The 13,054-nt window shown below is 39.7% G+C and overlaps 1 protein-coding gene across 1 annotated transcript in view; it reads right to left on the bottom strand.

Annotated features, from left to right (window-relative positions):
* TBC1D8B (TBC1 domain family member 8B) overlaps positions 1 to 13,054 on the bottom strand; it is an 85,055-nt gene that overhangs the window by 43,157 nt on the left and 28,844 nt on the right. Inside the window, exon 7 of the mRNA XM_062182967.1 lies at positions 12,126 to 12,293. Within this exon, the coding sequence (XP_062038951.1) occupies positions 12,126 to 12,293 (168 nt within the window). The remainder of the gene's footprint in view (positions 1 to 12,125; positions 12,294 to 13,054) is intronic.

The following is a 13,054-nucleotide window of genomic DNA, read 5'->3' as shown; positions in this document are numbered from 1 at the left end:
CCACTACATCAAATGCCTGCCTTGGAGAATTTAAAAAAATAGAATAATCAAAAATATTTCACATCTATAAAAAGCAGTCATCTGGGGCCAGTGCTATGGCGTAGTGGGTAGAGCCACCACCTGCAGTGCCGGCAACCCATATGGACACTGATTCAGGTCCCAACGTCTCCACTTCCGATCTGGCTCTCTGCTATGGCCTGGGAAGGCAGCAGAAGATGGCCCAAGTCCTTGGGCCCCTGCATCTGCATGGGAGACCCAGAGGGAGCTCCTTGCTCCTGGCTTCAGATCAGCACAGCTCCAGCCGTTGTGGCCAATTGGGGAGCGAACCATCAAATGGAAGACCTCTCTCTCTGCCATTCCTCTCTCTGTGTAACTCTGACCTTTACATAAATAAATAAATCTTTTAAAAAAGAGCATTCATCTATTCAACAACATTCAAATGTCTAATGAGTATCTGCTATGGTATAGGTATTGCACTTGAGGTAGAAAGATCAAAAAGAGGCAACAGTTTAGTAAGAATTAAAGACAGGTAATAACTACAATGTACTGTCAAAGTGCTATAATGCTACATATATAATGTATATAATATATATAATATATAATTATATATAATATACATTGTATAATATATATTATATATTATGTTATATATTATTATATTTTACAAATAATAATATATAATATATATAATGCTATATATGTAGTATCACAGAGGAGAAAGTAATCAACTTTACTAGATTCAGATGGGTGGATATTGTCAGGTTTCAGAAAGAATATGATGCATGAGATGGATCTTCAAGGATGAACAAGTATTTTCTAGGTAGACCAGGGAGAAAGAGTATTCTTAGCAGACAAAAGAGCAAGCACAAAGAAAATCATATACATAAGGTCAAAGAATATTCACAGACCTAAAAGTAGCTCAGGTTGACTAATGCACCTGATGTACTAGAGGAGTAGAGAGAGATAAGGCTGGGTAAACAAGTAAGGGTCAGATCATGAATGGCATTATATGTTATGAAGTCATGACTTTGGTGGGCAAAAACTGAAATTTTAAGCAGGTAAGTAACATGATCAGATTTATGTTTTAGAAATAGCACTCTGAAGGCTGGCACTGTGGTGTAGCAGGTAAAGCTGCAGCCTACAGTGCTAGTACCCCAGATGTGTGCAGGTTCAAGTCCTGGCTGCTCCACTTCTGATCCGGCTCCCTGCTAACGCTTCTGAGAAAGTAGCAGAAGATGGCCCAAGCACTTGGACCCCTGTACCCACATGGGAGACCAGGAGGAGGATCCTGGCTCCTGGCTTTAGATTGGCTCAGTTCTGGCCATTGCAGTAATTTGGGGAGTGAACCAGAGGATGAAAGATCTTTCTCTGTCTGTAACTCTGCCTTTCAAATAAATAAATAAAATTTTTAAAGCTTTTATTTAGTTATTTGAGAGGTAGAGTTACAGGCAGTGAGAGGGAGAGACAGAGAGAAAGCTCTTCCATCTGCTGGTTCACTCCCCAGATGGCTGCAACGGCCGGAGCTGCGCCAATCTGAAGCCAGGAGCTAGGTGCTTCCTTCAGGTCTCCCACGTGGGTGCAGAGGTCCAAGCACTTGGGCCATCTTCTACTGCTTTCCCAGGCCACAGCAGAGAGCCAGATTGGAAGAGGAGCAGCCGGGACTAGAACCGGCACCCACTTGGGATGCCGGCACCACAGGCGGAGGATCAACTTACTGCGCCATGGTACCAGCCCCCTAAATCTTTAAAAAAAAAGAAAAAGAAATAGCACTCTGGAGGTGATAGGGAAAATAGAGTGGAGGTAGGGACAACCTGAGAAACCTCTTAAGAATCTATGAACACACATACATAATGAGAGTCTAAAATAAGATGTAAGTACAGCTTGAACAACCCTAATCCAAAAATACAAAATCCAAAGTGTTCCTAAATCTGCAATGTTTTGAGCACCAACATGACACCACTAGTGGAAAATTCCACACCTGACTGTATTTGACTGGTTGCAGTCAAAATTCAGGCCCAGCAAAAACACTATAAAATTCCCTTTAGGCTATGTGTATAAAGTCTAAGATATCTCCTTATGTACAAGAATACTTCAAAAAAGTTCTTGGAAAAATGAAATTGGAAGATAAGTATACCTTGGAGCAAAATTTTTGAAATCCATGCATTTGTAGAGTTTTCAAAAAGTTCTTATGTGTATTACGAAAAACTATGCACAAATTTCATTTTTGCATCAAAATAAACTTTAATTCTATTTTCCATGAACTTTCTGAAATATTTTGGATATGCAAATACCCTCAAAATCTGGAAAAATATCTGAAATCCAAAACACTTCTGGTTCCAAGTATTTCAGGTAAGGGATACTCAAGCATTTTTGGTAGTGAGTATGGAAATAATTAAACGGATCATAGAGAATTTTATTTCTTATTAGAAATAGGAAAGAGAGGATTCTTTTTTAAAAACAGATTTTATTTATTTGAAAGGCAGCATTATGGAGTAGGGGGAGAGAGAGAAGGAGATGTTTCACCCACTGGTTCACTACTCAAAATGGCCACAATGGCCAGGGCTGGGCCTGAGTGAAGCCAGGAGGCAGGAACCTGATCTCCCACATGGGACATCTTCCACTGCTTTCCCAGCTGCATTAGCAAGGAGCTGTATCAGAAGCAGACCATCTGGGACTCATGCCAATGCTCCAATATGGGATGCTGGAGTTGTAGGCAGTGGCTTAACCCTTTGTGCTGCAACACCAGCCTTAGAAGATTCCAAGATGACAACCAAGTGTGGGCAACTAGATAGATGGTCATAATCATCAAGTTTAGTGTCGAAGGCATTAAGTCACAGAATATAGAGAAAAGAGGCACAGGGTCAGCGTTGTGGTGCAGTGGGTTAGGCCGTCTTTGCAATGCAAGCATCCCATATGGGTGCCGGTTCAAGTATTGGCTGCTCCACTTCTGATACAGTTCCCCGCTAATGACCTGGGAAAAGATTAGGATTATACTTGCAAAGTAATGTAACTTCCATTAAATGGATGATATTAGTTATTTTAGAAGTAACTCACAATGTTGTCAAACATATTACTGAACACACTTGAGAATTTAAGGAGGTAGGATTACCATGTGATTGTAGAATACTGTCACCGAATGAATTAATTTTTGTTATTTTCCATATATGAAATTTTGAGTAAGCTGTCTTCTTTGAACCTTGGTTTCTTGATATATAAAATGAACATAACCTTCAAACCACAGGTAACCATGTAACTAAAGAACACAGTGCATGTGAAAGCATCTAGAACAATGCATAACATATAAATGACTAGTTGAATTTAAATCTTTTAAGATGGAAGAAAAAAGTGAGCTTCTCCATTTTCATCATTAATGCCCCTTTTTTGGTTCCATCTAAGTGCAGTAGATTCCAGAACATTAATCTGATGCTTTTCCTGAGAAAAGATTTAAGGGACCTTTAGTAATATACTTAGTAAAGTTTAATTATGGAGAAAAACGTCATGTTTTTCAATGGTATTTCTCCCTTTCTGATAGCTTATTTCTTTCTTTTTTTTTTTAGATTTTTTTGACAGGCAGAGTGGATAGTGAGAGAGAGAGAGAGAGAGAGAGAGAGAGAGAGAGAAAAGTCTTCCTTTTTGCCATTGGTTCACCCTCCAATGGCGGCTGCGGCGGCCGGCACATCACGCCGATCTGAAGCCAGGAGCCAGGTGCTTCTCCTGGTCTCCCATGCGGGTGCAGGGCCCAAGGACTTGGGCCATCCTCCACTGCCTTCCCGGGCCATAGCAGAGAGCTGGCCTGGAAGAGGGGCAACTGGGATAGAATCTGGCACCCCGACCGGGACTAGAACCCGGTGTGCCGGCGCAGCAAGGCGGAGGATTAGCTTGTTAAGCCACGGCGCCGGCCCTGATAGCTTATTTCTAACATCTTTAAAATACGAAATCATATATCAAAAAAGCCATACACGTATGGCATAGAGTCAACGGTTTTAATACAGTCACAAAATTGTGCAACTGTCATGAGAACCTAAGTTTAGAACATTTTCATCACCCCCAAAAGAAAGTCCCTACCCATTTGCAGTCACTACTCTTCCTCCTCCTCTCCCCAGGTTCCAGAGAATCTTGAATCTTTCTGTCACTATAAATTTGACTGTTCTGCACTTTTCATATAAGTGGAACCATGTAATATTTGGTCACTTTTTGTATGATTTCTTTCACTTAGCATGTTTCAAGGTCCATCCATGTTATAGCATGTATCTGTACTTCATTTCTTGCCATTGGCAAATAATATTCCACTGTATTAATATACCACATCTTATCTATCCATTCATCATTGATGGACATTGTTTTTTCCCAATTTTTAAAAAGATTTATTTTATTTATTTGAAAGGCATAGTTGGGGGCGGGAGGTATCTTCCATCCACTGGTTCACTCCCCAAATGGCTGCAACAGCCAGGACTGGGCCAGGCTGAAGCCAGGAGACAGGAACTTCTTCCAGGTCTCCCGCATGCATGCAGGGACCCAAGCACTTGTGTCATCTTTTGATGCCTTTCCCAGGTGCATTAGCAGGAAGTGGGGTTGGAAGTGGAGCAGCCAGGACTCAAACCAGTGCCCATATGGGAATGCTGTTGCTGCAGGCAGTGGCTTAATCCACTACACTACAGTGTCAGCCCCATTTTTTATAATTATGAATAATCCCACTAGGAACACCCATGTGCAAATATCTGTGTGAACATTTATTTTCAGTTCTCTTGGGTAAGTACCTAGGAGTGGGATTACTGGGTCATACAATAACTCTATATTTAATATTTTGAGAACCTGTCAAACCATATTGCAATGCAGTTGTAGCATTTTATATTCCAAACAGTAATATGAATGAAAATTTCAATTTCCTCAAATCCTCCTCGTTATTATCACTTTATTCTGGTATGTATGAAATAGTATCTCATTAATGGTTTGATTTGTACTGACTTAATGAATAATAATATTAAAAATCTTTTGGGGGTTGGCATTGTGATGTAGTGGTTAAAGCCACCAACTAGGACATCAGCATTCCATATGGATGACAGTTCATGTCCCAGCTGTCATTTCTGATGCAGCTCCCTGCTAAAACCTGGGAAAAGCAGGGGAAGATGGCCCAGGTGCTTAGGTCCCTGTCACCTGTGCAAAAGACCCAGATGAAACTCTTGGCTCCTGGCTACTAGCTTTGGCCTGGCCCATCCCTGGCTGTTGCAGTCATCTGGATCTGCGAAATGAACCAACAGATGGAAGATCTCTCTCTCTCTCTCTCTCTCTCTCTCTCTCTGTGCGTGTCTCTCTCTCCCTCTCTCTGCAACTCTTTCAAATGAATACATAAATCTTTTTTAAAAGATATTTTGGAGGCTGGCACTGTGGCATAGTAGGTTAAGCCTTTGCCTGTGGTGCTGGCATCCCATGTGGGTGCTGGCTCCTGTCCCAGCTACTCCTCTTCTGATCCAGTTCTCTGTTAATGGCCTGGGAAAGCAGTGGAGGATGGCCCAAGTGCTTGGACCCCTGCACCCACGGGGGAGACTGGGAAGAAACTCCTGGCTCCTGGCTTCCAATCAGCCCAGCTCTGGCGATTGCAGGCACTTGGGGAGTGAACCAGTGGATGGAAAACCTCTCTCTCTCTCTCAGGCTCTCCCTTTCTGTCTATAACTCTGCCTCACAAATAAATAAATAAATAAATAAATTTTTAAAAAATATTTTCATGCCTTTATTGGCCATTTCTTGACTTTCTCTGGAGAAATCGCTATTCAAACCATTTTCCTATTTTTAAAAACATTAGATTGTTTACTTTGCATTATAAGTTGTAACACTTCTTTACAGGGGCTGGCACTGCACAATGCGAGCATCTTGTACCACAGGAGCGGTGATTCAAGTCCTGGCTGCTCCACTTCCATTCCAGTTCCCTGCTAATGTGCCTGGGAAAGCAGTGGAAGTTGGTCTGAGTACCTGAGCTCCTGTCACCCACGTGGGAGACCCAGATGGGAGTTTTAGGCTCCTGGCTTTGGCTTGACCCAGCTCTAGTTGTTGCTGCCCTTTGGGGAGTGAACCAGCAGATAGAAGATCTCTTTCTCTCTCCCCCTTTCTAACTACCTTTCAAACATTAATAAATAAATATTTTTATAAAAAAACTTCTTTATATATTGTGGAAATATCAGACATGTAATTTACAAATACTTTCTCTCATTCTATAGTTGTCTTTTCACTATATGATGGAATCATTTGCAGCACAAGACATTTTAATTTAGATGTAGTCCAGTTTACCTAGTTTTCTCTTGTCATGTACTTTTGGTGTCATATCTGAGACAACTGCTGAATTTACGCACAGGAAGACTTAGTTCTACATTTTTTATAAGAGTTTAATTGCTTCAGCTCTTACATTTAGGTCTTCGGTACATTCTGAATTAACTTTTGTGTATGGTTTAAGTAGAGTCCAATTTCATTTTTTTTTCTATGTGGGTACCTATAGTCCCAGCACCATTTGTTGAAAGATTATTCTTCCTTTCATTTGAATTGATCAGCCATCCTTGTTGAAAATCAATTAACCATAAATGTAATGGTCAATTATTTTGTGACTTTCAACTGCATTATATTGATCCATGTATCTACCCTTATGGCTATATACATTGTCTTGTTTACTGTAGCTGTATAGTATGCTTTGGAATCATGAAGTGTGGCTCTTCCAACTTGGTTTTACTTTTTCTTTAATATTGCTTTAGCTATTTTGAGTCCACTACATTTCCATATAAATTTTATGATTTCCACAAAGCTTAACTTTTAAATCATCAGTTATGTAGCTTCTGTGGATTACAACTATATTAGAGATCTTGAGTTACTATGAAGGGTGTTAAAGAAAAAAGTCTCACTGAGGTCATCCCTTAAACTTTACTAGCTTGAGCAATAGAATACCTTTCACTGTCACAAAGGAAAGGTAGCAACTTAGGGTGGAACAGTCTCTGGTATTTTAGCTTGAAACCCAAGAAGCCAGTAGAAGCCCTAGGAAAGTTGGACATTAAGATAGGATTCAGGGGTGGATATTTGGCACAGTGGTTAGGATGTCTCTTGGGATGCCTGCAACCCACACTGGAATACCTGGGTTTGAGTCCCAGCTCCTCGCCTGATTCCAACTTCCTGCTGGTGCATACCCTAGAAGTAGCAGGTAATTGTCTAGGTGGTTGTGTCCATGCCACCCACATGGGAGACCTGGATTGGATTCCCAGCTCCTGAATTCAGCCTGGCCAAGCCCTGGCTATTGTGGGCATTTGGGGAATGAACCAGTTAGCTGACAGATTTCTCTATCAGTTTGTCTGTCCTTCAAATTAAAAAAAATAAGTAAATAAAAATTCTAAAAAGACAGGATTGAGGGAAAGTTCTGAAGGAGTATTCAATGTCTGAATATAAAGGTAAGGTAGAAGAAGCTGAAAAAGGAGACATTAATAAGTCCCAAATTCCAACAGTTATCTTATTTAAAAAAAGCTTATTTTGACAAATCATATGCATTATACAAAATATTAATTATCTGTTTTAATAGGAATTATGGGTAGTCTTCTCAAGCAACATACATTCCTTCAGTTGAAACCATATCACTGAGGTACCAGTTTACCTACTGGTGCTCCTATGGGATGCCAGCATCGGAAGTGGCAGCTTAATCAGTGACACCAAAACACTGGCCCGCTAACTTTTCTTTTTTAAGACTTTTTTTATTTATCTGAAAGGCTGAGTTACGAGAGAGAAGGGAGAGAGAGAAATATCTTCCATCTGCTGGTTTACTCCCCAAATGTCCACAACAGCTGCATCTGTTTGCTTAAAAATAAGCTAAATGGGCCCATTTTTCTTCCATTTAGTAGTTTTGGAAAATTACCTTGTCTAGTAACATTGCTTAATTAAATGTATCAATAAAACATCAGTATTTTCCAAGTAGTTGATAAGAACTTTACAAAAATCTGTTTATGAAACAATATGCTACATTAAAATGTGCAACATGTACATTGGTATCTTTTTAAAACCTTGGGAAGAAATGGGTTCTTTGTATCACAACTTAGATGTGTTCACAAAAAAAAAATACTAAAGTCCATCCTATATTTAGACTTGTTGATTTAAACTCTGAGATTTAGATTTTAAAACATCTGTTTAAAATTCATCAAATGTGTTAAAATTATAGAAAGAAAATTTTCCCTTTGTTTAAGTATCTTGGGTGCAGCAATAAAAGAATGTAGCTATGATTCTGTTATTAAGAAATTAAATAGGGGCCAGTGCTGTGGTGCAGCAGGTTAAAGCCCTGGCCTGCAGTGCTAGCAACGCATATGGGCGCCAGTTCTAGTCCTGGCTGCTCCTCTTCCAATCCAGCTCTCTGCTGTGGCCTGGGAGGGCAGCAGAAGATGGTCCAGGTCCTTGGACCCCTGCACCCATGTGGGTGACCCGGAAGAAGTTCCTGGCTCCTAGCTTCAGATCAGCTCAGCTCTGGCCGTTGCAGTCATTTGGGGAGTGAACCAACGGATGGAAGATCTCTCTCTCTCTCTCTCTCTTTCTGGCTCTACCTCTCTCTGTAACTTTCAAATAAATAAAATAAATCTCTTAAAAAAGAAATTAAATAGAACTAGTTCTTGTTTTAAAAGCTTTCTCTTGGGGCCGGTGCTGTGGTGTAGCGGGTGAAGCTACTGCCTGCAGTGCAGGCATCCCACATGGCCGCCGGTTCAAGTTCCAGCTGCTCCACTTTCGATCCAGGTCTCTGCTATGGCCTGGGAAAATAGTAGAAGATGACCCAAGTCCTTAGGCCCCTGCACCCATGTGTGAGACTCGGAAGAAGCTCCTGGCACCTGGCTTCAGACTGGCCCAGCTCTGGCCATAGCGGCCATTTGGGAAGTGAACCAATGGAAACAAGACTCTCTCTCTCTCTGCCTCTGCCTCTCTGTAACTCTGCCTTTCTTCTTCTTTTTTAATTTGACAGATAAACAGTGAGAGACAGAGAGAAAGGTCTTCTTTCCCCTGGTTCACCCCCCAAATGGCCGCTACGCCCAGAGCTACACCGATCCGAGCCAGGAGCCAGGTGCTTCCTCCTGGTCTCCCATGCGGGTGCAGGGACCCAAGCACTTGGGCCATCCTCCACTGCCCTGCCGGGCCACAGTAGAGAGCTGGACTGGAAGAGGAGCAACCGGGACTAGAACCCAAAGCCTATATGGGATGCCGGCGCCGCAGGTGGAGGATTAATCAAGTGAGCCACGGCGCCGGCCCAACTCTGCCTTTAAAATAAATAAATAAAATAAATAAACCTTTTTTTTAAAAAAAAAAGCTTTGTTTTTTATTTACTACTTTAATTATTTTTTAAAGATTTATTTCTTATTTATTTGAAAGGCAGAATTACAAAATGAGGAGAGACAGAAAGATCTTCCATTTGCTGGTTCACTCCCCATACGGCCATAACAGCCAGGGCTGGGCTAGGCTGGAGCCAGGAGTTTTATCTGGTCTCCCATGTGGGTGCAGAGGCCCAAGGATTTGGGCCATCTTCCACTGCTCTCTCAGCTACATTAGCAGGGAGCTGGATCAGAAATGGAGCAATCGTGTCTCAAAGGAATGCCCATATGGAATATCAGCATCCCAAGTGGAGGTTTAACCTACTATGCCACGATGCCAGCCCCTAAAGATTTATTTTATTTATCTGAAAGACACAGTCACAGAGAGAGAGAGAGAGAGAGAGAGAGAGAGATCTTCCATCTGCTAGTTTACTCTCCAAATGGCTGCAATGGCCAGGGTTGGGTCAGGCTGAAGCCAGGAACAAGGAGCTTCATCCGAGTCTCCCACGTGGGCAACAGGGATGCAGGTTGGGCCATCCTCTGCTGTCCTCCCAGGAGTATTAGCAGGTGGCCACCTCCTGCAGTGCTGGCATCATGTATGGGTGCCATTTAGTGTCCTGGATGATCCACTTCAGATTTGGCTCCCTGCTAATGGCTTGGGAAAAGCTGAAGAAGGTGCCACAAGTGCTTGGATCCCTGCTACCTGTGTAGGAGACCCAGAAGAAGCTCCTGACTCCTGGCTTTGGATTGGCTCAGCCCTGGCCATTGCAGCTATCTGGCAAGTGAACCAGTGATGGAAGATATCTCTCTGTCTTTCCCTGTCTCAGTGCTTTTCAAATAAATAAATAAATAAATAAATAAATAAATAAAACTTTTCAAAATATGCTATCATTAAAGCTAAATAAATACAGATAATACTAAAATAGGTCTGTATTCATTTCTGCTAAAAATAAAAATATTAAGTGAAAATAGAATGTTATGATCATTTCAAAAATACATCTCCAAGCAAATCAAGTATCCCAACTGGTATTATGTATGTATCTTCCTTATCAACACACAAGAAAAACTAGAAAGCCTTAAAACTCTGACATATGAGACAGCTTCACAAAGTTCCTGGAATGCATATGATGAGAAAACTATAGATGGATTACAAAATTTTGACAACAAAATAAACTTTATTCCATTTTCCATAAACTTTTTGAACCTCCCCCCCAACCCCTGTGTCTGGGAAGATGGTAAACTCATTTCGAAACAAAATACTTTCTTGACAAATGAGCTTATTCAGCTACTTAGAGACACATGAGAGTTTTCAGGGAAAGTTCCCAGTTTCTCCAAGTTCTGAAGAGGGTGATAAATAAAAGGGAAGGAAAGATAAGCACAGCATTGAATCTAACATACAGATTGAATCTGAAATTAGGACAAGAAAAAAGTGATATAACCAACAACACGGGAGCATGGGGAGAGAAGCAAACAAAACTAAGCAGATTTTATTTATGTCACGAGATAAAACTAAGGAATATCTTAGATACCTACTAAAGGAGAATGAGAGAAAATTAATTTAGGGCCAGAAAATTCTTGATGGACAATGCATATTCTGTGCCTAGAACTAGGATGATTTATATATATATATATATATATATATATATATATATATGTGTGTGTGTGTGTGTGTGTGTGTGTGTATGTATGTAATTGTATGTTTTCATTGTGTTTTTTTTATTAGTAAGGGGAAAATTAGTCTTATCAATGGTGCATTATAATTGGCTTAGCATATCATTTTCAGTCACTGCTCTAGAGATGTACAAGGCTCTATACTCCAATCTAAATAAAATAATACAGCCAGGAAAGCCAATGTGGATTTTTTATTGAATTTTTCATTACAATATAGTTAAAAGTTGATAATATTTATCAGTCTATTAAACCATGGAGTTTCTGGACATTGAAAAACAAATTCATTAAATTCCATCTGTCTACATTTCTATGAAAGACATACTAAATATTAAAATCAGGCTCCTAGTCACTTTTTGGCAAGAATATTTTTCCTCTTTAATATTTTTGCTAGGCAATACACATAGCATTATTTTGCTTTGAGTCAGACTATCTAAATAAAAGATATTCAGACTGATTTAAAATCGCCATCTTAGGCCTGGCACTGTGGTATAGAGGACTAAGCCTCCACCTGCAGTGCCAGCATCCCCTTTGGATGCCAGTTAGAGTTCCAGCTGCTCCAATTCCAATCCAGCTCTCTGCTATAGCCTGAGAAAGCAGTGAAAAATGGCCCAAGTGCTTGGGCCCCTGCACCCGTGTTAGAGACCTGGAAGAAGCTCCTGGCTCCTGGCTTCAGCTGTTGCAGCTTCTTAGGCAAGATCTTTTTCTCTGTCGCTCCCTCTCTTTGTAACTCTGCCCCTCAAATAAATAAATATTTTAAAAAATAAAAATAAAATCACCATCTGTGCAGCAATAAGGGGAGAGTCCTTTGTCAAGGCCTTGTTGAATTCTCAAATTTAGTTTGAGTTGTTGAAAGCCAAGTTACGTAGTATATAAAGTGTGTTTCTTTATATGATAAATAGCAAATATAACAGAAAGATCAAGTTCTAATGTTCTTTAAAAATTATAGTACCTATGAAAGTATAAAGTTTTTAATTCTTTCTTCTGCTTTATGATATGACTTGGAGAATATAATTTCTTTCAAGTCATTCTTTTAAAAAAATAAACATAGGTATGAATAGGGAAAGTACTATAAAACCCTTTTTAAAGAATAAACCACACTAAACACAGAGCTCTTTTTCAAAAACAATTTGATTGCTATATAGTTACCTCTGTGCTAGTATCATGATATTGAGTTGAAGTTGTGCCACACTTGAGCTTGAGTTTTGCCACAAGTTGCTCAAAGTCTTTAACTTCACTGAAGCGAAAAGCTGTTTTTCCTTTGATGCTAATGACAACAGACTTGCTGGAATCATCTGTCTTATCTATAATTAAGACCTGGGGGTGGAAACATATATAAGTGAATTGCAGTTTTCCTTATTGCTGATAACTTTAGGTAAAATGTGTTTGTCTTACTCTTTTGTGACCAAAAGTTTTAGTTCACAGTATGACTTATTCAGAAATAGACTTTGGGTACTAGTCTTGTACCAAAGAAATAAGCAAACACACAGCAAGTTACTTCACTTCTCATGAAAAAAGGCTTAACATATAGCCCTTAAAATTAACAATACAAACATAAAGTTTCAACGCTGAATACCGATAATTTATTTCTGACTTGCACAGAAGCTATAAATTCTATTCTTTCTGACCAAGTACATCAAATGTGATAGTTGGTATTCATGTCATAAATGTCTGAATGATCAAGCTGCATTTGTGCAATTATCCTTAGCCCTTATCTGGTTTTTAAAATTTAATTTTTTTTTATTTTCACGTTCAATAAGAGTTGTAAGGCTTTACTAAAAGGAACTGAGACTATCTCAAAAGCTAAATGGTACTTCCAAATGTCCATGTAAAAATGGAATTAAAAGAAATTTATTTTGGTGCAATGTTGAAATCCATGCAGAGTTTTTTTATAATATTCATTTACATGAGTCTTTTGAAGACCTCTCATATACATGAATTTCAAAGTTTTTGCACCAAAATTAATCTCTTTTAATTCCATTTTTCATGAGCTTTTTGATATGCACTTGTAATTCTGAACTTTAAAAGTTATTTTAAATTACTAAAAAGATATTGCACATAGAGCTTACTGAAGCTCA

Source organism: Lepus europaeus, chromosome X (assembly GCF_033115175.1).
Source record: "Lepus europaeus isolate LE1 chromosome X, mLepTim1.pri, whole genome shotgun sequence".
NCBI lineage: Eukaryota > Metazoa > Chordata > Mammalia > Lagomorpha > Leporidae > Lepus > Lepus europaeus.
Note: the sequence above shows the minus strand (reverse complement) of the source record. Positions and strands in the feature narration are given on the sequence as shown.